We start from the raw sequence: 27107 nt of genomic DNA, 5'->3' as shown, positions 1-27107 counted from the left end.
TTTTTTCCTCGCTTTCATTTTGGAGAACTCATTAATAATGTCATCAAAACTTATGTCTTTGGCCATTTCATAGTCTATGCTCAAAGTGAGCAAATGGTTCAGCCTTTCTTCCCCGGTGGCTGAACGCAAGTGATTTTTAATCAATATTAGCTTACTAAATGCACGCTCTCCCGATGCTACCGACACTGGCAACACTGTTAATAGGTGTAAACAAATACAAATCTGTGGAAACACATTTTCCAATCCTTTTTTGAAGAGAGCATTAAGAAGTGTAAATGCAGAGGTTATATGTCCATCAACTCTTAAGTTGGAATCTTCTTTTATTTTGTGAAAGATTCAAAGTTCCTCTTTAAGAGCTTCTCTCTGGAGGTCTTTTGGATATGCTGCGGCCAAAGTGTCAACAAAATTTTCTATAGAAGATTCATCCACTTTATCTGGCGGACACAAAATGGGTGAAAATAAATTTGAGACTTCAGCCATTCTTTCGCCAAGACCTCCTAGCTCTGATAGAAGCAAATCCATTGTTGGGAAGAACTCCTGTACTTTGAACTGAATATCGGGAGAGTCAAACGTATAGTCTGCATCCCCTGTGTCATCAAATAATCGCTTGTTCTTCTGGATCCTTGAGTCACTTTTCATTTTTGGGTCAACGCCGAGGCTTGAAGCGACTTGTTTGGCTTCTTCAAAAAAAATTGGCCAAGAATCTTTCATTGTTTGAATTTCCTTGACTAAGTTGCTCACGTGTTTAGCTCCCTCTTCCATTGTTAATTTGGTGCTTTGTAGGACCTTGTTCTTATCATTAACACACTGAAGCACTTTAAACCATATTGTAGTAAGAAGTACAAATTCAAATGACTTAAGCCACTTAATCAAACAGTCAACATCTGCCTGGATTTCAGGAGGTAAATGAAGCTCCTCTTCAATTTTAATTAACTTTTCCAGCATGCCTGTGTGATTTTTGATTAGGGGGCGAACAGCATCAACTCGTGCGTTCCACCTAGTTTTAGATACAAAGTGAAGAGATATATTTGCAGTGGTCTGCAAAATTTTCCATCTTGCAGGGCTAAGAGCAAATACTTTATAGAGTTTCTGAACATTTCCAAAATATGTTTTTACCTCTACGCTGGTTTCCATAGCACGGGTGCCACAGAGGTTCAGCGTGTGAGCGCTGCATGGAGAAAAATAGGCTTGGGCATTTTCTTCCAAAATTCTTGTCTTTACTCCCTGAAATTTTCCTGACATGTTAGAGGCATTGTCATATCCCTGCCCTCTGCACCAAGATAGTTCTAAGTCACATTCTTTTAAAAAACTCTTTATCTGTTCTGCTATATCTGCGCTAGTCTTCTTTTCAAAATCGACTAGTTTAACAAATCTTTCATGCACATCCCAATTTCCATTTTCTTTGGATCACATATCTGAGAATAAAAACTAACTGCTCTGTGTGTGAAACATCAGGTGTACCATCAACAACAATGCTGAAATACCGGGCTTTTCTTACCTCTTCAAGAATAGAGTTTAAAACTTTCTCCCCACACGGTTTCAAGAACTCATTCTGACTACGCCATGACAGGTAGTGAGCCTGCATTCTTCGACCAGACTCTCTGCATTGAGCTACCATCTCTAGATGTTGTTTCACCTCAGTATTGTACCTGCCCACAACTTCAGTGTTGACAAGAAAAGTCCACAGTCGTCATAATCAACAGTAGAATGGCTACCATGAAATGGCGGATTATTCTTTGCTAGGAAAAGAATTACATCAACAACGGCAGTTAATATTTTATGCCATTTTTCTTCCTCATGTTTAATACAATGCTGCAATGCTGCATCAATGCCTCTTTTATCACTGAGGGCTAGTCTACACTTACCCGGTAGTTCGACGGCTGCGGATCGAAGTTCCGAGTTCGATTTATCGCGTCTGGTGTGGACGCGATAAATCGAACCAGGAAGTGATCCCCGTCGACTGCGGTACTCCAGCTCGGCGAGAGGAGTACCGTGAAGTCGACGGCGGAGCCTGCCTGCCGCGTGTGGACCGCGGTAAATTCGAAGTAAGGTATGTCGAATTCAGCTACGTTATTCACGTAGCTGAATTTGCGTACCTTACTTCGACTTGGGGGGTAAGTGTAGACCAGGCCTGAGTGTCTGAAATAATTCCTTCCACTTAATGTAATTGCTCAAATGTAAAGCGTTTTCTTCATGACTCTTGATTTTCTCGTAAAGCTTTTTCCAATTATCGGCAATTCCACCTTCGACAAATTTTGAATGATGTCATTGGTTAGTTTGAGTTTCACTTCTGTAGAGACTGCAGGGAAAACAAAATATTGCTACAGCATCTTTACTCCACACCATCCAGTCTCTTTCAATACATTTGCCATTGCTCAGATGTTTAGAAAAAACTGTTATCGGCAATTTCCTGCCAAAAGAATCAAGAGGAAAGTTTTCGGGCTTATGTGGTGGACCCGTCAATACAATAAGATCTCTTTTCTTTATATCTAGGTACTTCCAAGAGGCTGGATCATTACTGCACAACTCTTCTTCGCCATTCCCATCTACAGCAGTAGGACTAGTTGACTGTACCAGTTTCTCAGTTATTGCAGTGTTACCGCTGTGTTCTCCATTGTCTATCCAAAGAGGCTGGATTTCCTTCTCTTCCTCCGCAACAACCATGACATTGTTTTCTGAATGTGGTAATATTTTGGATTCCTCACACACCGCCTCTTCTTTTTCTCTTACAACACCACTTTCACTTCCCACCTCTGAAGAGCCTTCAATGTCAGCATCGCTCAACTCAGTCAACTGACTTGACTTGGATTGCGCCTGAAGAAATTTGTGAAGAGTTATTTTTTCCCTTTTCTTCTTGCATCTGTCTAGCTTTCTTCTGCTTTCTCTTCTCAAATCCTGAAAGATATGCATGCTTCATTTTTCTAACCCCTACGATCATTGACTATGTGATGATACCTGCAAATAAATTAATTCCCTTGGTATCTTTCATTTTATTAGGTAGTGTGACGCTGGACCCCATAATGCTTTATGGGAATATGACATAACTGGAATATGATCTACTGAATCTATCTATGCTACATATGCTATGTAACATATCTATATAAAGGTTATGATCTACTGAATCTATTAATCCTATCTGCATGCATGTATCATTTTTGTATTTGAAGTTATAAATATTGGCTGTGTACTGGCTTGATTTCTAAATAACCTTCGTAGAGCATTTGGTCAGTTCCTGGAGAAAGGAATGTTGAAGTTAAGTACCTAATCAAGAGACACTTAAAGGACAATGAATCTTGGAATGCTCCAATCCACATAAGAAGTCTACTTGAGGTCGTTCAAGGTAGCATGTAAACAATGGATGCTACCTGTAAAAATTGGGAGTCATGCATGGACCTGTGACTTACCCAGGTAACTCCTAAACTCCATCTTGGGGCTGGACTGTGCATAGGAGTGAGGAGGGGGTCTCCACCCACAAGAGAAAGTCTATTTAAACCCATGGGAGTTCCCTCCATGGTGGTCTTCAGCTGGCTAAAGAGAGAGCCTCCCTACCCCTCAGGATACTTGAAAGAAACTGGAACAAAGGACAGTGTGCAAGGGTTGTGAGTGATTGCTGGACCCAGGCTAAAAGGAGATTAGTCTGTAAAAGGGAGCATTCTGGAATTGGTGAGGATCTTAGCTGTATTCAGTTTGATCAGACATAGATTCGTGCATTTTATTTTATTTTGCTTGGTGACTTACTTTGTTCTGTCTGTTACTACTTGGAACCACTTAAATCCTCCTTTCTGTATTTAATAAAATCACTTTAATTGACCCAGAGTATGTATTAATACCTGGGGGAGCAAACAGCTGTGCATATCTCTCTATCAGTGTTATAGAGGGCGAACAATTTATGAGTTTATCCTGTATAAGCTTTATACAGGGTAAAACGGATTTATTTGGGTTTAGACCCCACTGGGAGCTGGGTGTCTGGGTGTTAGAGACAAGCACACTTCTGTGAGCTGCTTTCAGTTAAGACTGCAGCTTTGGGGGCAAGTAATTCAGACCCTGGGTCTGTGTTGGAGCAGACGGGACAGGGTGCTGGAGTCCTGAGCTGGCAGGGAAAGCAGGGGCAGAAGTAGTCTGGGCACATCAGGTGGCAGCTCCCAAGGGGGTTTCTGTGATCTAACCCGTCACATCTGAGACTGGGGGTGGGGGCCTGGATGTGGTTTGCTGGGCGTTTCAGGGAGCTGGCTTTGCTCTGACCATGGTAGATTTGGGCTGGAGATTGCAGAGAAACCATCTGATGGGAAGAAAGGGGCCGAGCGCATCACAGGCTTCCTGGGGCTGCAGCACCTGGCGCAGTTCCTCATTCCGCTCACACTCAGGTCTCAGGCTGGATGGAGCTAAGCACTGGGGTGTTAGTGGCAGCGCTGAGGGGCCCCCACTGCCCCGTCATGGCATCTGTTCTCACCGTCCTCCTCCTTGGTGAGTATCGGAGTCAGCCAGGCCATGTGCCGGGGGGGGGGCGGGATCTGAGACCAGGGCATGTGTCATTTGGGGGGGGATCTGAGACGAGGGCGTTAGTCCATGGGGGGGATCTGAGACCAGGGTGTGTCTATTGGGCGGAGATCTGAGATCAGGGCATGTGCCCATGACGGGGGGATCTGAGACAAGGGCATGTGTCCATGGGGGGGGGGGCGCGATCTGAGACCAGGGCATGTGTCCATGGAGGGGGCATCTGAGACCAGGGTGTAGGATCCAGTTGCTCTGGGATCTGGTCCCTAACAAGCCATCTCCTTTCCAGGCTGCTGGCTGGCCGGGCAGAGCAGGGTGTCGGGACGTGAGTATCTATGGGGCAGGGGAAACTTTAGTGTCCAGGATGGGGAGAGGGAGGAAGGGGAAGATGAAAAGAGGTGGTAAGCCCTGAACTTTCACCCACAACATCATTTCAGTGTCCTTGGATTGATGCCAGGGGGCTGAGATCAGAACTTAACCCTGCCACCAGTGCAGTTGGGGGTGACTCCTGATTGACTGGAGGGAGGGCAAAGTGTCCCGTATTTACTGTCTCCCCCTCATCAGTACTGGCTGGATCCCTGCTTGCCAGTCACCTGCCCACAAACAGGGAGTGGTGGGGTCCAGTGGCCGATGATGGGGGTGGGTTTGCAAGGCTGGTGGCGGGGCGAAGATGCAGCGTGCGGGGCTGGCCACTCCCCTGCTGGTCCATCACTGCAGCCCCCATCACAAAGTGCCGCTTCTTGTCCAGCAGGGCCCCGCCCCCCGTCCTGTTTCTGGCCGGCGCGAGCTGCGGGAGCTGATGGGTGCAGGCAAGTGCCAGGCAGCAGCTGGTTACGTGTTAACTCTGCTGCCGACCCATCGGCCCTTTACGTGCTCCCCCTCTCACTGTCCTCTCCCTGCTTTGCCTCTTCACCCCCCTCCAGCCCTGCTGCTCCTCCATATCCCCCCCCCCGGCAGGACGCAGCCCAACCCAGCGCTGTGGGGAGAACCAGCCCCTGGTCGGAGCACTCAGCTCACTCACAGCCTGGCCGGCTTCCTTCCTTCCCCCACTGCCTCTGGCTGGGCCGGCGCCAGGGCTGGCTCCAGATTTTTTGCTGCCCCAAGCGGTGAAGTGGAAAAAAAAAAAAAAGGTAAAGCCGCGATCGGCGGCACTTCGGAGGCAGCTCAGCCGCGCCGCTTGATTCATGAGCGGCAATTCGGCGGCGGGTCCTTCGCTGCGAGAGGGACTGAGGGACCCGCTGCCGAAGACCCAGATGTGCCGCCCCTTTCCGTTGGCCGCCCCAAGCGCCTGTTTCCTTTGCTGGTGCCTGGAGCCGGCCCTGGCCGGTGCTCCGGGAAAGGCCAAGACCCTCCAGCCTGGGGCACTGGCCAGGAGGAGCCAAGCCCTGGGTGTGCCAAAGCCCCGCACAGCGCTGGCACGGGGGAGCCTCTCTGCCCCTCAGCTAAGCTATGGTGGGGGGAGGGAAGCGATTTCCAGCCTATTCACACCCCAAACCTGCAGGCTCCACAGCAACCCCCTGGGCAGGGGCTTAGCACCCTCTTCACCCCTCACCCCTCGCCCTGGGTCCTGCCCCCAGGGAGCACGGGGCTGCTCCGTCCCCTAGGCACCCTCCCCTGCTGAGCTCCCTCTCTGGACGGGTTCACTGAAGCCCCAGCAGTCAGGTTCCCTGGTGCACAATGCAGCCTTAGGGCTTAACCTCTTCCTGCCCGCACTGTAGCTGGGGGGCAGGAGGCGGCTGGTTTATGTGGGTGGCCAGCAGCAGCTTGGGGGTGTTAGCTGCCTTTCCACACTGTGCAGGCAGGAAGGGATAAGCTGCTTCCATCTCTGCGGGACAGGGGGAGAGATGAGCTCTGCAAAGAGACGGATGAGGTCATCCCTTCCCCCCCCCCCCCCACTCCTCCTCGGTGGCTGGAAGGAGCTCCCGTCCCTTCCCTCCCGCACAGTGCCGAAAGGCTGCTGCTGGCCACATTCTGGTGTGAACCCTGGCAGAAATCTGGGGAGGGGGCATGTGACCCTGTGTCTCCCCCCCCCCCCACACACACACACGTGTTGCCTCAGGAAGACACGGCACCAGGCACAAGGAGAGGCGGGTCCATCCCTGGGGGCTGAGTCAGGCATGGAGGGGGGAGAGCACTGGGCAAGGAGGTTCAGGTCCGTCAGTCACCTCCCTGTGTGAGAGAGGGGTACAGGATTTTGTGTGTGTGTTTGTAACCTCTCCCCATAGGGGGGCAGATAGGGGTGTGTGTGTCACCCCTACTCATGTGAACCCTAAATCCTTAAAGATAAGAAGGTCAATAAAAAAGAGTCCAGCTACGCAGTATTTCTTTTTAACAGGGGCTCAGTCAACTTGTTGTTAATTTGAATGTTTGTACTGAGTAGTTCTCATTGATTGCCTTTGAACTCACTTGAATAGGAGTAGTTTTACCAGGTGTCCCATTATTCAGCATAGGAAAATATGGTCACCCTACTGGTGGGCTGAGATCAGAATCCGGCCCACAGGTTCCCTGTGGATGCAGTGAGGTGTTTGTTAGCCCTGGCGCTGTCCCTGGGGCTGGGCGCTAAGGGCAGGTTACAGACACACAGGGAGGGGTTTGTGTCTCCCCATCTCACTCCTGTTTGTGTGTGAACGCAGAGCTCCCTGCTCCTGGACACTCCATGTCCGTCAGCCCCAGCAGGGTGATCGTCCCGGGGTAGGGTGACCAGATGTCCCGATTTTATAGGGACAGTCCCGATATATGTGACTTTTTCTTATATAGGCTCCTATTATCCCCCACCCCATCTCAATTTTTCACATTTGCTATCTGGTCACCCTACCCCGGAGCAAGCCATCACCATCCGTTCTCAGTGTTGGTGCGAGGCCAGGAGGTTATTTCTCTATCAAGTTGGATTCCAAATCCAGGCGCTGGATGCTATTGGGGACGGGGGTGAATTCACCATCCCCAGCACCAGGCGGGAAGACAGAGGGGTCTACAGTTGTTGATCTCGCTCCAGATTGGAGCCGCCCACGTGGTCATATCCCAGTGATATCATGGAGATCATTGTAGCAGGTGAGAGGCCCAGCTCAGTGTCCCTGCTCCCAGCCCCACACCCAGCCAGACCATCATGGGGGTCTCTGGGCAGATGGGACACTCCTTGGGGTGTCACTTAGCCTGCCTGTGCCTCCATTTCCCCTTGTCTGAATGGGGGATAATCATCTCTCCTGCACCTTGTGTCTGGTTAGATCGTCAGGACTTGGCTTTAGGTCGGGGGCTTTTTCTCTCCGTGTCTGTGCAGCACCCAGCACCTCTGACTCCCAGCCCCCTCCCGATCTAACCACTAGATCCCACTCCCCTCCCAGAGTCAGGGATAGAACCCAGGAGTCCTAGCTCCCAGGTTGCAGAGCCCCATTAAGGAGATAGATGGGTACAGAGGGGTGCTCTGGATTTTAGGCAGTTTCGGGCAGAGCCCCCAGGAATCTCTGGGATCTCGGAGAGGTTCCTCTGGCTGGGTTTTATTCCAGGGGCCCCATCTCTGGGACCGTGCAGCGAGGACGGGGCGCAGTGATTGTGCCGGGGTCTGTCTCATAGCCTGTCTCCTTCTCACTGCAGAGACCTACTACCCGAAACCCTCCATCTTCCTGAGCCCCAGGGGGAAGGTCACCCTGGGGGGTGCCGTGACCATCCGGTGTCAGGGTCAGCACCAGAACATGATGTTCCTTCTGTACAAAGATGGAAACCCGAATGCGCTGCAGAACATGGAGCCTGCTGGGGACGTGGCTGAGTTTCCCATTCACAACGTGAGCCGGAGAGACGCAGGGAGCTACAGCTGCTATTATCACTCCAAATTGTACCAATACACCTGGTCGTATCCCAGTGACCCCGTGGAGCTGGTGGTAGCAGGTGAGGGGCCCGGCTCAGTATCCCCGCTCCCAGCCCCACACCCAGCCGGACCATAAGGGGCAGGGGCATGTGCAAGGGGAGCAATCAGGTGCAGTAGCCCCCCAAATCAGTGGGGCTGGAGCACAGAACTCCTCTGGGGAGCAGAGCCAGCTCCTGTGGCTGCGGGGGGCACACAAAGTGCCCCTCCAAAAGCAGCCACATTTTTATTCCTGTGAATGCCCCTGATCAGGGGGGTCTCTGCGCCAATGGGACGCTCAGATCCAGGCTCTGCCCTGAGCCCTGGGCCCAGCAGAGGGGATGCCCGGCTGGGCGGCAGGGATGGAATCACTGAGAAGCAGCCTCAAAACAGCTGCTGTGGGGAGAATCCCAAGGATTCCTGGGCAGCAGAAGTGGGGTGAGCTCGAGCCTGGGACGGTATTTTTTGTGGTGGGGAGAGAAAGAAAACAGCGGGGGACAGCAGCCAGCAGCTCCTTCCACCACCCTGAGTGCTCCTGGTGGAAACAGCTGGTAAAGTTTAGAGGGAGGCTGCTCAGCGCTGGGAGAGACACCAGCAGCCAGCACCAGAATTGAAGGGACCCAGCGAGCGGGGAGCCAGTGGAAAGGGACCCAGTGGCTGAGCTGTGTCAGCAAAGGGTGCCAGGCACGGAGCTGGCAGGGAGAAAGTCCCATTGAGAAGGGACAGAGATGGGAGGAACAGGAGGAGGCAGAGAGAGGAAAGACAGAGGCTTGAGGGGGAAAGTTACAGGAAAAGCCATGCAGTGAAACACGAACAAAAAAGAGTTTTTAAGTTACCAAAACAATTGTTAGTGTAACCCTTCTGCCCGTCAGAGTTGGCAGCAACAAGGCCCGGGTTCAGTATCTAGGGCAGGGGTGGGCAAACGTTTGGGCCAAGGGCCACATCTGGGGGGGGGGGGAAATTGTATGCAGGGCTGGGGCAGGGGGTTGGGGTGTGGGAGGGAGTGCAGGGTGTGGGAGGGGGTGCGGTGTGCAGGATTGGGCTCAGGGCAAGGGATTTTGGCAGAGGAGGGGTGCAGAGTGCAGGAGGGGGCTCAGGGCAGGGGGCTGAAGTGCATGGGGGTGAGGGGTGCAGCAAGGGGCTCAGGGCAGGGGGTTCGGGTGCAGGAGGGGTGCAAGGTGCAGGAAGGGGGCTTAGGGCAGGGAGTTGGGGGTTGGGTGCAGGAGGGGTTCGGGCTCCAGCCCGGCGCAGCTTACCTAAAGCGGCTCTGGGTTGGCAGCAGTGCACACCGGGGCCATGGCAGGACCTGCCTGCCCTAGCCCCGGCCCCGCACCACTCCGGGAAGCGACTGGAACCATGTCGCTGCATGGCCCCTGGGGGAGGGGGGTGCAGGGCTCCGCGCGCTGTCCTTGCCATGCCTCCAGGTACCTCCCCCTAAGCTCCCATTGGCCGCGGTTCCCCATTCCCGGCCAATGGGAGCTGCGGGGGGCAGTGCCTGGAGGCAATGGCAATGCATGGAGCCCTCTGCCGCCCCCCGCCCAGGCTGCAGGGATGTGGTGCAGGCCGCTTCTGAGAGTGGCACGGGGCCTGCGGCACCATGCCGCGGGCCGGATCCAAAGCCCTGACAGGCCGGATCTGTAGTTTGCCCACCCCTGATCTAAGGGTTCCATTTCAATAACACAATGCAAAACTGGCTCAAACCCCCACCCAGTGACCTGGGACAATTACATACCACCCCCCAGGCACCTCTAAGAGGCAAAACTTCCCCTCTTGCAAGCACGGAGTCTGAGTGTAGCAAAAGCCTTTTAACAAAGGAGGGAAACAATGTGGCATTATGTTGGGGAAACACCACAAACAGGATTCCTAACACAAATCATGAGCAAAAGATCTCTTAAGTCCAGCAACCCAACAGTCACCCCCACCCACAGTTTCTGTCCTTGGTCAGTGCAGCCCCCCAGAGTTCAGAAGTTCATCTGCAGAGTTTACCTCCCCCCCGGGTGAAAGTGGCAGAGGGGGCAGGCATCTTACATGCTCTGCTGCTCGGGTTGACAGCCAATTGCCACACCTCTCCATGGGGTTCTGCTGCAACCTTCACCACCAGCCGCCCTACTATCCACACGGCTCCACCAGCCACGCCTCTCCGCTATCCACTCCTCCCCACTAGCTGCTCACTAACTTGTCTTCAGGGCCCCCCCTACTTAACACAGCTCTCAGTTCTTCTTAACTTCAGCCTCAGTGCTGATACACTACTAGCCCAAAATAGATCTAAGTATCAATGATTTTAGCTCTACAGCATGTAACAAGACTCCTAATGGAGTCAAAATTAGCTCTGTTGTTACAGAGTGGGGAGAAAGAAGGGAAAAGAGTATCACTTACAACCCTGAAAAGACACCCTACACTACTGGGTACACATTCCCATCTCAAACCCCCCCCCCCCCTTAACTGAGTTTTGGAACCCACATCCCTTGCCTAGCGAATGCTGATTAGTTGAGGGCGAGTCCCTCCATCATAAAATGCCAAGTACAGTTCTACTGTCCTTGGTTCACATAACCAGGAAAACAATGCTTTATTACTCCTGCCCCAATAACAAAGAGACTGGGGATCCCATAGCAGCCAAAGTGACCATTTTGGCAGGCAGTCCATCATGCTAGGCAGGGTGGGTGTGTCCAGGCAAACGAGATCAGCCCCTAAAGTCCTTTTCCACAACTCAACACCAGATGTCAGGGGAGAGCTCATTCTGACTCTGCTTACATCAGAAAACCGCAAGAGAAGTAAAGCACAAATGAAACCTGACAGAAACCAACTGTGAGCAAAGAGAAACAGGGTTAAGTAATGAGGAGGAAGTGAGCTGTAGTGAAAGTAAAGCAAATAGTGCGGACAAAACGTCCGCCCAGCACCTTCAGGGGCAGTGATAGGCAGGGAAAAATTGCCAGAGAGCGAAGGCAGTCTAAAAAAAGCAACGGAGGGACATTTGTTCAATTGAGAAGCCGACCCATCACCTGGAGAAATAGCTGCAGGTATCTGAGCTGGAACTCAGAGCAGCAAACAGAGACGGCACAAGAGGTTGGCTCAAGATACAACAAACCAGCCTAAGAACAGAGAAGCCGCGAAGGGACCGTAGAGAAGTGGGGTTCTGGCCTAGTACCTTGTACATTCAAACTCCAGATTTTGGTGCTCCATGAATGTAAATTGTGGCCCATGAAGTGGGTTTAATTCAGCCAATGGTAGTTACTGTTCTGGAAAGCTCAGCAATTGTTCCTAGTGTGACCCTACACAGCAGTTCCTGCTACACCAGCGAACTATGATTCACTTGTGATTATTCCACACTGAACTGATTTCTCCTTCCCCAGCTGATGGAGATAAAATGCAATTGGCCTCTAGGTCCCCTCTAGGTCCCCTTGCACTGACCAAGCCACCCCTCCATGGGCTCCTTGCAGATGGATCTGCACTGTTGCCCTGCTGAGGGGTGGGGGGTACCCCGTGTCTCTTGTGTCACTAGCCCAGCTCTCTCGGTCTTGGATTTGGGGGGAAAGCATCCAGGAGACTCTCTCCCTGCAGACCCCTGTATCGGCCTCATCACTAGAGCCAGGCTGTGGGGATGGGGCGCAGTGACCATGCTGGGATCTTTGTCTCACCGCCTGTCTCCTCCTGCCTGCAGAGCCCAAACCCAACATCTCCCTGTGCCCCAGTGGGAGGTCGCCCCGGGGGGGAGCTGTGACCGTCTGGTGTGAGTGTAGGTGTTGGGGAGCGAGAGTCCTTCTGAGTAAAGTTGGAGACCAGGACGCACTGCGTGTGATGGAGCCTGCTGAGGACGTGGCTGAGTTTCCCATCCGCAGCGTGAGTCGGGGAGATGCAGGGAGTTACAGCTGCTTATATAGCAACAAGTGGGACCCGCCCGTCTAGTCGGAGCCCAGTGACCACGTGGAAGTAGTGGTAGCAGGTGAGGGGCCTGTCTGGGCATCCCCATGCCCAGCCCCACACCAAGACGGACCCTCAGGGGGTCTTGGCACTGATGGGATGCTCAGCGTCACTGGGGGGTTCCCCCGCCAGGGGGCAGCAACTGCCACTGGAGTTTCAGGGCCAATGGCTGGGTGCTCGGTGCCCTCCCTCCCGCATCCCAGACAATGCTCGTTTTAATCCCACAGAGGGAACCGACCCAGCTGGGCCCCAGCAGATGGATCCCCCCACGACAGAGCCGGCAGGAGAAGGTGAGCGGGAGAAATGGAACAATTCATACCCAGGGAACAGGGCTCCCTGCTCAGACACCAATGGGGCCATTCGGGCTATTCGAAGGGGGATGGTCCCTGCATACAGAACTGATTAGTTCAATTCTTCTATATAGAGGCTGATGGACAGATCCATCGGGACGGACAGCCACGGGTCAGTGGGTACTAGGGTTGCCAGGTGTACGGTTTTCGACTGGAACGCCTGGTAGAAGAGGGACCCTGGTTGCTCCATTTGGCACTGCCGACCAGGCCTTTAAAAGTCAGATCAGCGCAGCAGGGCCCTGGGGCTAAGGCAGGCTCCCTGTCTGCCCAGCTCCCAGAACTGGCTGCTGAGTCCCTGCAGCCCCTAGGCGCTGGGGTGGCCAGCGAGGCTCTACGTGATGCCCCTGCCTCAGTGCCGGCTCTGCAGCTCCCATGGGCTGGGATCCACAACCAATGGGTGCTGCGGGAAGCGGAGCCTGTGGGTGCGAAAGCAGCATGCACCCCACAGAGCCACCACAGGGACCTGGTGTCTGCTTCCTTGAGCCCCGGTAAGCGTGGCCAGGACCCCGAACCCCTTCATAGAATCATAGAATCATAGAAGATTAGGGTTGGAAGAGACCTCAGGTGGTTCTAGTCCAACTCTCTGCTCAAAGCAGGACCAACCCCAACTAAATCATCCCAGCCAGGGTGTTGTCAAACCAGGCCTTAAAAACCTTTGAGGGCATGGCTACACTTGCAGATGTAGAGCGCTGTGAGTTAAACCTGCCTTCGGAGAGTGCAGTAGGGAAAGCGCTGCAGTCTGTCCATACTGACAGCTGCTTGCGCACTGGCGTGGCCACATTTGCAGCACTTGCAGCAGCATTGGGAGCGGTGCATTATGGGCAGCTGTCCCAGCATGCAAGTGACTGCAACGTGCTTTTCAAATGGGGGGGTGGGGTGGAGTGTGACAGGGAGTGTGTTGTGTGTATGTGGGGGGAGAGAGAGTGGGTTTTGGGGGGGCTGAGAGCATGTCAGCATGCTGTCTTGTAAGTTCCGACAGCAGCAGACCTCCCCCTCCCCCCTGCCTCTCTCTCACACAGCATTCCACACTAATGGCTTGCATGCGGCTGTCAGAAACGGAGCTTTGAAAGGGCATTTCCGTATTCCTACAGGAGTTCAAAACAATGACACGAGTGGCCACTTGATTTAAGGGGATTATGGGATGTTTCCAGAGGCCGATCAGAGCACAGTAATGAAACACCTTGTTCACATTGATGCCTGGGCGTCATAGCCAAGGCGCAGCAAAAGTTATTCCACTCGCCGAGATGGAGTACCAGTAGCGCTGTAGCCATGGAGTCAGAGCGTTCTACGTGCCTAACCAGTGTGGACGGGGACTGAGCTAGGGCACCCGGGGCTCCTTTACTGCACTGTAACTCGCAAGTGCAGCCAAGCCCAGTGGATGGAGCAGGGCCGGCTCCAGCATTTTTGCCACCCCAAACGGCAAAAAAAGAAGAAGCCGAGATCGGCTCTACCGCCGCCACTTCATTCTTCAGTGGCAATTCGGCAGTGAGTCCTTCCCTCTGAGAGGGACTGAGGGACCCGCCACCGAATTGCCACCGACAAGCCGGACGTGCCGCCCCTTTCCATTGGCCGCCCCAGGCACCTGCTTGCTGCACTGGTGCCTGGAGCCGGCCCTGGGCTGGAGATTCCATCACCTTCCCAGGGAACCCATTCCAGTGCTTCACCACCCTCCTAGTGAAATTTTTTTTCCTAATATCCAACCTAGACCTCCCCGACTGCAACTTGAGACCATTGCTCCTTGTTCTGTCATCTGCCCCCACTGAGAACAGCTGAGCTCCATCCTCTTTGGAACCTCCCTCCAGGTGGTTGAAGGCTGCTATCAAATCCCCCCTCACTCCTCTCTTCTGCAGGCTAAACAAGCCCAGTTTCTTCAGCCTCTCCTCATAAGTCATGGTCCCCAGACCCCTGATCATTTTCATTGCCCTCCGCTGGGCTCTCTCCAGTTTGTCCACATCCTTTCTGTAGTAAGGGCCCCAAAATTGGATGCATCCCAACCCCCTGCCACACCACAGAGCCACCTCCTCCACCCCAAACCCCTCATCCCCGGACCCACCCCAGAGTCTGCACCCCCAGATGGAGCCTGCACTCCTTCCCGCACTTTGAACCTCTTGGCCACAGCCCCTTCCTGCACCCCAAACCCCTCATCCCTCACCCCACCCCAGAGCCTGCACCCCCCAGCCCAGAGCCCATAATCCCTCCCTCACCCCAACTCCTTCCCCCAACCCAGTGAAAGTGTGTGAGGGTGGGGAAGAGAGTGAGTAATGGAGGGAGGAGGGGATAGAGTGAGCGGGGGTGGAGCCTCAGAGAAGGGGCGTGGCAGGGGGTGGGGCAGAGGTGTTTGGTTTTGTGTGATTAGAAAGTTGGCAGTCCTAGTGGAGACAGCTGGCCACGGGTCCATGGAAATGTGGGTCCATGGGGACGTAGGGCGGTGGACACATGGGAGCACGACTGGTGAGGGGTACAAAGATGGACTAAGACCTTGTCTACATGAAAACTGGACCTGAAATGACAGATCCTGTGTGGTTCCCAACCCCCGCTGGTGATCTCAGAGCAAGTCTGGGCTGTCGGAATTAGCGCCTCTTGGTTTGATTCAGCAAGGGAAGGGAGGGTCCCCACTCCCCAGCCACTAAAATCCCCCTCCGCCTCCTGGGACTGACCGCGAGGATTGATACTGAGTTGGGGGGCAATAACGGAGTCGCTCTTTCATCCCCTCCCCATGCCCTGACGGACGCTGGTTCTATTCCCGCAGCGGGAACCGACCTGACCGAGCCTGGAGCGGCGCCAGCTCCCACCCATCTGGGCAGCACAGGGCCAAGTACTGGGGCAAGGGGGGAATCACCATTGAACCAGCCCTGGAAACAGGCTCACGGTGCCCAGGGGCTGGGGCTGGGAAGGGAGGCAGTGAGTCCGGGTGGGGCCCAGACACCACTGCCCCTCCCCCACTGCCAGGCTCCCAGCTCCCCCAAAGCCTCCTGCCCTGCAGATCGTGGCCAGGAAGCTGTCGGGGATCCCAGGAATGGGGCAGGGTCTGGGGCACTTGGCCATGCTGGGAGCAGGGGGACTGGGGCTATAACCCCCCTCCCTAGGCCCCATGATGTCCCCCTGGCAATAGGGGTGATCATTACCCTCTCCTTGCCCTCCCCCCACTGGGTTCTCAGGGGATCCCCAACCCACCCCCAATAGATGTTCTGCTGTATCTGGCTGGGCCCTGGGCACCGCTGGGACGTGGGGGTAGTGGGTGACATCCCAGCCTCCCCCCCGCATGCACTGCCTGGCTGTGTTTGGTAGGAGCCGAGATACCCCGGGGATGGGCTCACTGCATGGGAGACAGACAGAGGTACCTGTGGAGGTGGACAGAGGGGCACTACAGAGGTGCCGGGTGGCTCAGGGGGCAGTTCAACTGTCCAGATGCCCCATTTACCGGTGAAGCTGATGCTCAGCCCCTCAGGGCAGCAGGATGCAGCCTCCCCTGAGGGGTCCAGCCCCAGGGAGACCCCAGAGCTGCAGCACCTGGTAGACCCCCAGAGGGGGGCTGGGCCAGACCTGCCAGATGGGGGGTTGGGGGCTTTGCTCCCAGGGCAGCGCCAGCTGCTGAGCTCCCCATTCGAGCCGCCAAGTGACTCTCCCCTTCACCCCACAGCAGACATCCTGGGGCGCCTGGATTTCACCCATGCCAACATAGCCCGACTAGCGCTGAGCGCCGTGGTCCTGCTGGTCCTGGGGCTGATCCTGGCTGAGGCCTATTACAGCCACCGGAGGGGTGCCCTAGGTGAGGTGACCCCTCCTCTGTGCCCCTTACTCCCCCAGGGGCTGGGCTCAGGGCGACATGGGCCCCTCTAACCCTCCTTTTCTCTGCACCCCCAGGAGCCTGGATCCGGCCATACAGAGAAAAGAATCTCCCTGGGGGATGAGCTGCTTCCCCTCGAGGGGCTGAGATGCCAGCACAAACCCCCTGCCCCCAAACACCCCTGCCTTGGAGAATCCCACCTCCCAGACTGCTCCCGACCTGACTGATGCACCCCAGGATTGAACCCCAGACATCTGGCCCCACGAGCACCAGCCCCTGTGGTACCAGCTAGAGGAGCTGCACCAGCGCTGGGCACGTCAGGCTCCCCATGAAGCAGCCCCTGGAGGGTGTCAGGGTCCCACTCACTGGCCCAGCCGGGCTGGTCTCTGCCTGGGGCTGTCAGTGGGGAGCTGGGATGCTGCGCCTACACTGGCGCTGGAATAACAGCACTTCCTGCCCCCCAGGTGTCTGTCCTCCTCCTCTCTCTGCAGCGGGGTCCCCCAGTCCCTTTTCTCTCCCCCTTTCACCTTAGACCTCCCATGCCCTGTATTTCTATTGTACAAACCCACGAAATTTCCTTCTGCCCTGCCCACAAGATCTCCCCACCCAGTAGCGGATTTGCCATGGAGTCACTGGTGCCATGGCACTGGGCCCACACTCCAGGGGGGCCCCAGCCAGGCCCACTCTTCTCCGCCCCCCGCTCTCTCCTGCGGGGGGCAGAAGCTTGGTGCTCCTGGCACTGAGGCTCCTGCTGCAGTAGGGCAGCCAAACTCCCCCTCCCCTGCCTCCTCTCACAGCTTGCTCCGTTTCCACCCTCCCCCTCCCTGCCACCGATCAGCTGATTCAATCAGTTGTTTGCCGGCAGGAGGCCAACCGCAGCATGCTCACCTGGGGAGAGGAGACAGAGAAGAGGTGGGGTGGGGGCTTGGGGAGAGAGCTGCACAGCCAGGCTGAAAAATGAAGGTGCTGCTCTTTGCAAAGGGACTTTGCAGCTGGACACCACCTTCTGGGTCCGAGTGCTGGTTGAGCTCCCTTCTGTGTGCTGGGAGCCATCCTTCATCTTCTACAACCGTGAGTGCTGTGGTGGGGCAGGCAAGGCAGGGGGACAGAGGCAGTGGGGAAGGAAGGGGGTGGGATGGGGAGGAGATGGAGCAGTGGGGAAGGGACATAGGATGGGGAAGAGAAGGGGATGGGGAAGCAGGGGCAGGGGGAAGAGGCAGTGGGGAAGGAAGGGGTGGGATGCGGAGGAGATGGAGTGGTGGGGATGGGGCATGGGGTGGGGAGGAGAAGGGGCAGGGGAAGCGGGGGCAGGGAGAAAGAGGCAGTGGGGAAGGAAGGGGGTGGGATGGGGAAGAGAAGGGGATAGGGCAGGGATCAGCAACCTTTGGCACGCGGCCCACCAGGGTAAGTCCCCTGGTGGACTGAGCCGGTTTGTTTACCTGCCGTGTCCACAGGTTCGGCCGATCGCGGCTCCCACTGGCCGCGGTTCGCCGCTTCAGGCCAATAGGGGCTGCGGAAAGTGGCGCGGGCCGAGGGATGTACTGGCCGTGGGTTCTCACAGCCCCCATTGGCCTGGAGCAGCAAACCGTGGCCAGTGGGAGCCGCGATTGGCCGAACCTGCAGACGCAGTAAGTAAACAAACCGGCCCGGCCCACCAGGGAGCTTACCCTGGTGGGCCGTGTGCCAAAGGTTGCTGATCCCTGGGATAGAGGAAACAGGGGCCCAGCATGCGGATCCCCTTGGCAGCAGCTGGGGCTCCCCTGTTAAGCAAGCCCATCAAACCCTCATCCTGACAAGCCCCACCTCCCCTGCATCTGTACCACCCCGATGAGCCCCCCGACACCCTCCCCACTGAGTCCCAACCACCTACACCTAGACCCCCACCCAAATGAACCCTGTAGTTAAATCTATGTATTAAGCATCTACACATAACTTTCATATGACATTGTATTATGCCTCTCTATATAACCTTGTATTAAGCCTATCCATATATAACCTCTAACTTTCATATGACTTTGTATTATGCCTCTTCATATAACCCTGTATTAAGCTATTTTTATACAACTTTGTATCAAGTCCTTTGATATAGGAACTTTGTATCAGATCCCTATGTAGAAAAACTTATAGAAAACTTTGTGTTAAGCCATGGTATAATGTTATAGCCCCTAAGGATAGTTAAAGTAGAAGAAAAATGTCTTTTTGCTAGGAGTAGAATGAGATCTCCCCCCCCCCCCCGCCCCTTAATCAATTGCCATGTTGAATGAATGAGGTGTGAATGATCAAGGCGTGGAAGGCAGCACCTCCAGACTGCTAGTTGGAGAGGGGATGGAAGCCAGACCCAAGGACAATAAAACTTGTCAAGTGGGCTCACTAAAGAAGAGTAGACATATTGATGGCCTCGGGGGGGGGGGGGGGGACGACGACGACGGGGGGGGGGGGTTAGAAGCACCTTCTTTTGGAAACACCCTCTTTGAACAGCAGTGGGACAACACCCAGAAGGAAGCATCACAAAGGACCAACTGACACAGACACAGATTTTGAATCTGGTACAGATTTGCATGAGAGGGAAGCTGCTATAAATGTGAGGTATCTTGCAGAGGACCCCGGGTCTCATCTTGTCAACATGGGAGCATCGATCCGGATTGGCAGAACCCCGGCTCTACCCCTCCCCTATCTAACTCACCTGGCCAGTGAAGTTAAGGGGAGCAACTAGTTGGTAACAACAACAAGACAAGCAACAGAGAGTCCTGTGGCACCTTTAAGACTAACAGATGTATTAGAGCATAAGCTTTCATGGGTGAATACCCCATTCATGAGATGCATGTAATGGAAATTTCCAGAGGCAGTTATAAATATGCAGGCGAATCAGTCTGGAGATAACGAGGTGTGACAGACCCAGATCAGTGGGGTACAGGAGTCTGGTAGAGGGCAAATATACTGGTCACTGGATGAGTAGTTTTCTGTTCCCTGAGTGACCAGAGCAGGGGCTGCACTAGAGTAATCAGGAACCTGCTAGAACCAGTTAAGGCAGGCAGGCTAATTAGGACACCTGAAGCCAATTAAGAAGAAGCTGCTAGAATCAATTAAGGCAGGCTAATCAGGGTACCTGGGTTTTAAAAAGGAGCTCACTTCAGTTTGTGGTGTGAGTGTGAGGAGCTGGGAGCAAGAGGCGCAAGGAGCTGAGATTGAGAGGGTATGCTGCTGGAGGACTGAGGAGCACAAGCGTTATCAGACACCAGGAGGAAGGTCCTGTGGTGAGAATAAGGAAGGTGTTTGGAGGAGGCCATGGGGAAGTAGCCCAGGGAGTTGTAGCTGTCATGCAGCTGTTACAGGAGGCACTATAGACAGCTGCAGTCCACAGGGCCCTGGGCTGGAACCCGGAGTAGAGGGCGGGCCTGGGTTGGGGTCCCAATTGACCTGGACTGTGGGTTCTTCCAGAGGGGAAGGTCTCTGGGCTGTTCCCCAACCCACATGGTGAATCTCTGAGACAAGAAAATCCACCAATAAGTGCAGGACCTACCAAGATAGAGGAGGAACTTTGTCACAGAGGTTAGTTCAATCAGGGAGGGTGAGGTCCTCTGCTAGCAGTTGAGGTGTGAACACCAAGGGAGGAGAAACTGCTTTTGTAGTTGGCTAGCCATTCACAGTCTTTGTTTAATCCTGATCTGATGGTGTCAAATTTGCAAATGAACTGAAGCACAGCAGTTTCTCTTTGGAGTCTGGTCCTGAAGTTTATTTGTTGTAAGGCCTGATCTACACTATGAGTTTAGGTCAAATTAGCAGCATTAAATCAAATTAACCCTGCACTTGTCCACACAATGAAGCCATTTACTTCGACATAAAGGGCTCTTAAAATTGATTTCTGTACTCCTCCCCGACGAGGGGAGTAACACCAAAATCGACATTGTCATTTCGAATTAGGGTTAGTGTGGACGAAATTCTATGGTATTGGCCTCCGGGAGCTATCCCACAGTGCACCATTGTGACCACCCTGGACAGCAATCTGAACTCAGATGCACTGGCCAGGTAGACAGGAAAAGCCCCGCAAACTTTTGAATTTCATTTCCTGTTTGCCCAGCGTGGAGAGCACAGGTGACCACACAGAGCTCATCAGCACAGGTAACCATGCAGTCCGAGAATCGAAAAAGAGCACCAGCATGGACCATGCGGGAGGTACTGGATCTGATCGCTATATGGGGAGAGGATTCCATGCTAGCAGAACTACGTTCCAAAAGACAAAATGCCAAAACATTTGAAAAAATCTCCAAGGGCATGATGGAGAGAGGCCACAATAGGGACTCAGATCAGTGCCGCATGAAAGTCAAGGAGCTCAGACAAGCGTACCAGAAAACCAAAGAGGCAAATGGAAGGTCCGGGGGAGAGCTGCAGACATGCTGCTTCTACGCTGAGCTGCATGCAATTCCAGGGGGGGCCGCCACTACTACCCCACCCCTGACCTTGGATTCCGAGCAGGGGTAATCTCAGCCATGCCTGAGGATTCTGCAGACGGGGAAGATGAGGAGGATGAGGATGAGGACGAGCTTGCGGAGAGCACACAGCACTCCGTTCTCCCCAACAGCCAGGATCTTTTTCTCAGCCTGACTGAAGTACCCTCCCAACCCTCCCAAGGCAGTATCCCAGACCATGAACCCATGGAAGGGACCTCAGGTGAGTGTACCTTTGTAAATATAAAACATGGTTTAAAAGCAAGCGTTTTTTTTAATGATTAATTTGTCCTGCAGACTTGGGATGCATTCGCGGCCAGTACAGCTACTGGAAAAGTCTGTTAACGTGTCTGGGGATGGAGCGGAATTCCTCCAGGGACATCTCCATGAAGCTCTCCTGGGGGTACTCCAAAAGCCTTTCCACAAGGTTTCTGGGCAGTGCAGCCTTATTCCGTCCTCCATGGTAGGACACTTGACCACGCCATGCTAGTAGCAAGTAATCTGGTATCATTGCATGACAAAGCCTGGCAGTGTATGGTCTCGGTGTTTGCTGGCATTCAAGCAACATCCGATCTTTATCTTGCTGGGATAAAGGAGAGTGATATTGTTCATGGTAACCTGGTTGAAATACAGGAATTTAATGAAGGGAACAGAGGTGGACGTTCCTACTGGGCTGTTTGCCTGTTGCTGAAAATAAATCCTTCCCTGCAGTTAGTCAAGTGGGGGGGAGGGGGATTGGCTCTGAACTTTTCACATTTGGCTAGCAGGGATCTTCCCTGATACCAGCCATGCGGTGGGGGGAGGGGTGAAGCGATCATCCCAGAGAATTGGATGGGGTGGGGGTTAGTTTGTTTTCTGCTGCTGCACGTTAGGAAAACCGCAGCACTCAATGGGCTTTGCTTGGTATGTGGGAAAGGAGGGCGCTGCTTTTCTGAAGGCTGCAGAAGCCGAAAGACAATGGCTTACCATGGCCGTATGCAAGCCGAATTCTGTTGCCTGGACCTGTGTCTGTGATCTCTAACACCAAAGCTGCAGGCACTCAATATTAAGATAGAAATTCAAGCTTGCACTGAAATCACATGTGCTATGTAATGTGAATAGTGTTGTTCACCGTGAAAGAGTATAAGCATTGTTCTGTAAAAAGTATCTTTTAAAATACTTCTCTCCCTTTTTTCCCTCCCTCCCACAGCTGCAAATTTTTCAAGCCTCCCTCCTCCGTCCCAAAGGCTATCTCAGATAAGGCAGTGGGAAAAAAAGGACGCGAGATGAAATGTTCTCTGAAATCATGGAATCGACCCGCAATGAAAGAGCTCATCTGAATGAGTGGAAGGACACGGTATCAAAGTACAGGAAAGATGCCAGTGAACGTGAGGACAGGAGGGACCAACGTGAGGAGAGGAGAGATGCTCGAGATGACAGGTGGCGGCAGGAAGATCAGAGGAGGCAGGATGCAACGCTGGGACTGCTGCGTGAGCAAACGGACATGCTCTGGTGTCTGGTGGAGCTTCAGGAACGGCAGCAGGATCACAGAGTGCCTCTGCAGCCCCTGTATAACCACCCTCCCCCCTCACCATGTCCCATAGCCTCCTCACCCAGAAGTGTAATAATGCGGAGGGGGGGAGGCTTCGTGCACCCTCTGCAGCCCCTGTATAACCTCCCACCCCAAGCAAAAGGCTCTCATTATTTTGAACTTTTTTAGTGGCCTTTTCCTTCCCTCCTATCCTCCTCCCAAACCCCACCCGGGCTACCTTGTCAGTTCTCTCCGTCTTTTTATAATCAATTAATAAAGAATACATGATTTTTAAACAATAGTGACTTTATTTCCTTTTAAAGCAAGCTGTGATCGAAGGGGGAGGGTGGATTGCTTACAGAGAATGAGTCAATCAAGGGGGCGGGTTTTCATCAAGGAGAAACAAACAGAAATTTCACACTGTAGCCTGGCCAGTCATGAAACTGGTTTTCAAAGCTTCTCTGATGTGCAGCGCTTCCTGGTGTGCTCTTCTAATCGCCCTGGTGTCTGGCTGCACGTAATCAGTGGCCAGGTGAATTGCTTCAGCCTCCCACCCTGCCATAAAGGTCTCCCCCTTACTCTCACACAGATTGTGGAGCACACAGCAAGCAGCAATAACAATGGGAATATTGGTTTCGCTGAGGTCTGAGCGAGTCAGTAACGTGTGCCAGCGACCCTTTAAACGTCCAAATGCACATTCAACCACCATTCTGCACTGGCTCAGCCTGTAGTTGAACAGCTCCTGACTACTGGCCAGGCTGCCTGTGTATGGCTTCATGAGCCATGGCATTAAGGGGTAGGCTGGGTCCCCAAGGATAACTATAGGCATTTCAACATCCCCAACGGTTATTTTCTAGTCTGGGAAGTAAATCCCTTGCTGCGGCCATTTAAACAGATTTGTGTTCCTGAAGACGTGAGCGTCATGAACCCTTCCCGGCCAGCCCACGTTGATGTTGGTGAAACGTCCCTTGTGATCCACCAGTGCTTGCAGCAGCATTGAAAAGTACCCCTTGTGGTTTATGTATTGGCTGCCCTGGTGCTCCGGTGCCAAGATAGGGATATGGGTTCCCTCTATCACCCCACCACAGTTAGGGAATCCCATTGCAGCAAAGCCATCCACTATGACCTGCACATTTCCCAGAGTCACTACCTTTGGTAGCAGCAGCTCAGTGATTGCTTTGGCTATGTACATCACAGCAACTCCCACAGTAGATTTGCCCACTCCAAATTGATTCCTGTCTGACCGGTAGCTGTCTGGCGTTGCAAGCTTCCACGGGGCTATTGCCACTCGCTTCTCAACTGTGAGGGCTGCCCTCATCTTGGTATTCTGGCACTTCAGGGCAGGGGAAAGCAAGTCACAAAGTTCCATGAAAGTGCCCTTACGCAGGTGAAAGTTTTGCAGCCACTGGGAATCATCCCAGACCTGCAACACTATGCGGTACCACCAGTCTGTGCTTGTTTCCCAGGCCCAGAATCAGCATTCCACGGCTAGAACCTGCCCCATTAACAACATGATCTCCAAAGCGCCGGGGCCCATTGTCACGGAGTGTGGGGGGACACAAGGCCCTGCACCCCCGGCTTCCTGCGATTTACCATGACTCTCAGCCAGCCAGTAAAGCAGAAGGTTTATTTAGACAACAGGAATACAGTCCAAGACAGGTCTTGCAGGCACAGACAACAGGACTTCATCAGTTAGGTCCATCTTGGGGTCCCAGGGCACCCTAGCCCCCTTGGGAGGTCAGATCCCCATCTGCCTCCCAGCCATGTCATCAGCCAGCTTGACCCCTCCTGGGTCTGCACAGGGATCCGGGCCATAGACAGGGCGAGGGCCTTCATCCCGGGGACCTTCACCCAGGTCACACAGCCCCTCAGCATCTGCGGCTGCACCACCTGGGGCCCGACAACAGTTCTCTCTGTCCCAGGGTCTTACCACCCCAGGCATGTCTCCCCATTGACCACCACCTTCCGCTCCCACTGGGGTCCGAGGGGCCTGAGCCCAGGAGACTCCACACAGACATATAGGCCTGGGCCAGGACTGGGAGCCTGTCCACCACCCCACCCATCTGGCTGACAGCGTCTATGGCCTTGGGACACAGCAAGGGAGCTAGATACTGGGGCTTTTCCGCAGGGTCCCCCTGATTCAAATCACCCGCCTGCGTGAAGGCTGTGTGGTGGGCATCCACATCTCCTCCCTCCTTAACCAGGGGCAGCAATTTAGTGTTGAGGCTCCCTGCGGAACTGGCAGCCCGGGGTCTATTCCCACTCACCCCTGGGAAGCCCCCTATGCCTCTCTGCTCCACCATCGCCAGTCCATGCTGCTGTTGCTTTTCCTGCTGCTTTTCCTCGGGCTCTTGCTCTCTCTCATGGTCCTCTCGCTCTCTCGGACTCAGCTCCAGTCCCATCCGTCTCTGATCCCCTGATGGGGAACCCGATCGTGAAGACCCCCGTCTGGTTGGGGACCAGACTCTCGGGGATGCCTGGCTACTGCTCCAGCTGCTCCCAGTTCCTCTTGTAGCACCGTCTGGGTCAGGAATCTGCTCCTTAGAGCGGTCCTCATCCTCCAGCTGCATGATTAACTGGGCCTTGGTGAACTTCCCAATGCATAACCCTCTCTTTTTGCACAGGATTACAATGTCCTTCTTGAGGAGATGGTGATAGGCCATCACTCCACTGATCCCAAGTTGCTTTGGACTCAGAGGCCCGTGTGCTCTCAGCTCCCCCCTGGTTTCCAGGAAGAACCCCTAGTGTGCCAGCCCTTCTCATGGTCACCACCTCTTTGCCAGGGTCGAGCTTCAGACTCCTTCGCCCCTGGGACCGCTCGCTGCAATCCCCAGGGGAACCCTGTTACTGCAAACATCCTTCTCTCTCCCAGGGTCGAGCGGCAAGCTCCTCCACCCCTGAAACTGCTCGCTGCAGTCCTCAGGGGGACCCCGTTACTCCAACAGTCATTCTCGCTGGTCACACACTCCTAGGGGTTAATTGCCCCCTGAAACCATCCCTCTCTGAGCCTTCAGCACGCCTGGTCCTCATTATCCCCCGTCTGTTTTACTGCTCCCCAGTCACTTACTGGAAGAAGCGCCATTCACGGGGTGCAGTACATCCCACCGCTGCCACCAGTTGTCACGGAGTCCCCGGGCAATGCTCTGGAACTGCTCCCCACAAAGCCAGTCAGGACTTTGGGGAGCCTCCTCTCCCTTGGAGCAGACCGTCTTCAGGGCAAGAAGCTCACACGGCTTCACCTCCTGGGTCTCTCCTGGGAGCATTCAGCATATGCCCCTCCGTGCGCTTCCCACAGCGAGTCCGCCCCGGCGGGGTCCTGAGGAAGCCAAAGGGTTATGCACCCCCCACTTCGCAGTCAGACGTGACTCTCAGCCAGCCAGTAAAACAGAGGTTTATTAGATGACAGGAACACGGTCTAAAACAGAGCTTGTAGGTACAGCGGCGAACGGGACCCCTCGGCCGGGTCCATTATGGGGTTCAGAGAGCCAGACACCCACGTCTGCCCTCACTCCTCGTCCCCAGCCAGCTGCAACTCTGAAACACCCTCCAGCCCCTCCTTCTCCCTGCTTTGTCTCTTTCCTGGGCCAGGAGGTCACCTGATCTCTTTGTTCACCTTTAGCTATTTCCTTGCGGGGGGGGGAAGGGGCCCTTGCCATTTGTTGCCAGGGAGACAGAGTGTCAGTGATTTATGCACACTGGCCTTTCCCCACCACCTAGAGACTTAAGAAATGCATAGGGGAAACTGAGGCACCCACACAGTATTCAGAGGAAACATTAAGAACAGTCCCACTTTGTCACACCCATGGTTTGAGAGAAATCTGTGTCCATGTCCATGTCCTCATCACTCTCGTCGCCATGCTGCCGTCACCGCCTTCTCCTCGCTTGGTTTTTCAGGTCCTGGTTCAGCATAAACTGCACAATAATGCGTGAGGTGTTTACAATGTTCATGACTGCTGTCTTGAGCTGAGCAGGCTCCATGCTTGCCGTGATATGGCGTCTGCACAGTTCACCCAGGAAAAAAGGTGTGAAACCATTGCTTTCACGGAGGATGGGGGGAGGCTGTACCCAGAACCACCAGCGACAATGTTTTTTGCCCCATCAGGCATTGGGATCTCAACCCAGAATTCCAATGGGTGGGGGAGACTGCATGTAAACCATTGGAAAAATAAGAAAATCCCCCACTTCATCACACTGGTTTTTCAAAAGTTTGTCTGAATATTGACTTCATATAGCTGAACATGGACTCAGTATAGCTTTGAAACTTAACTATGCCAAAGAAAAATGCTGCTTTTAACTATCCTAATTTAAATGTAACAAGCAGAGAAACAGTTTCCTTCCCTTGTCAAATCTTTCTTTTTAAACTTCCCCTTTATGTTTTTAGCAGTTTATGTTTAACACAGAACTGTTCTGTATTTGCTTTTTTTAAAGTTATCTCTGCTGCCGTCTGGTTGCTCACTTCCAGTTCCAAATGAGGGGTGTGGTTGGTTGGTCAGTTCGTAACTCTGAGGTTCTCCTGTAGTGGTCAGTCAAAGATTGCAGACAAGACTCTGTGGTCTCCTGGCTCCATCCTGATGCACCTTCCCCAGTGCTGCAGGGTGCACTGAGGGTGATCTCTCCCCCCTACCCACAGAGACATAGACAAGCTGGGAGCTGCATAATGCTTGGCCAGGCTGATGGGCCTAGGGTTTCCTGGGTTTTGCAGGGACCTCTGCTTGCTTTGGCTGCACTAGATTCAGGGCCGGCTTCAGGCACCAGCATAGCAAGCAGG

The 27107-nt window shown here is 53.8% G+C and overlaps 1 protein-coding gene across 1 annotated transcript in view; it reads left to right on the top strand.

The window, feature by feature from the left end:
* The first annotated feature begins 7523 nt into the window (after positions 1-7523).
* LOC135895057 (leukocyte immunoglobulin-like receptor subfamily B member 2) overlaps positions 7524-27107 on the top strand; it is a 39039-nt gene continuing 19455 nt past the window's right edge. The window contains exons 1-2 of the mRNA XM_065423115.1: positions 7524-7542; positions 8083-8373. Coding sequence (XP_065279187.1) covers positions 7524-7542; positions 8083-8373 — 310 coding nt within the window. The remainder of the gene's footprint in view (positions 7543-8082; positions 8374-27107) is intronic.

This window comes from Emys orbicularis (genome assembly GCF_028017835.1).
Source record: "Emys orbicularis isolate rEmyOrb1 chromosome 21 unlocalized genomic scaffold, rEmyOrb1.hap1 SUPER_21_unloc_4, whole genome shotgun sequence".
Classification (NCBI taxonomy): Eukaryota; Metazoa; Chordata; order Testudines; family Emydidae; genus Emys; species Emys orbicularis.
This window is presented reverse-complemented; position numbering and strand designations above follow the sequence as displayed.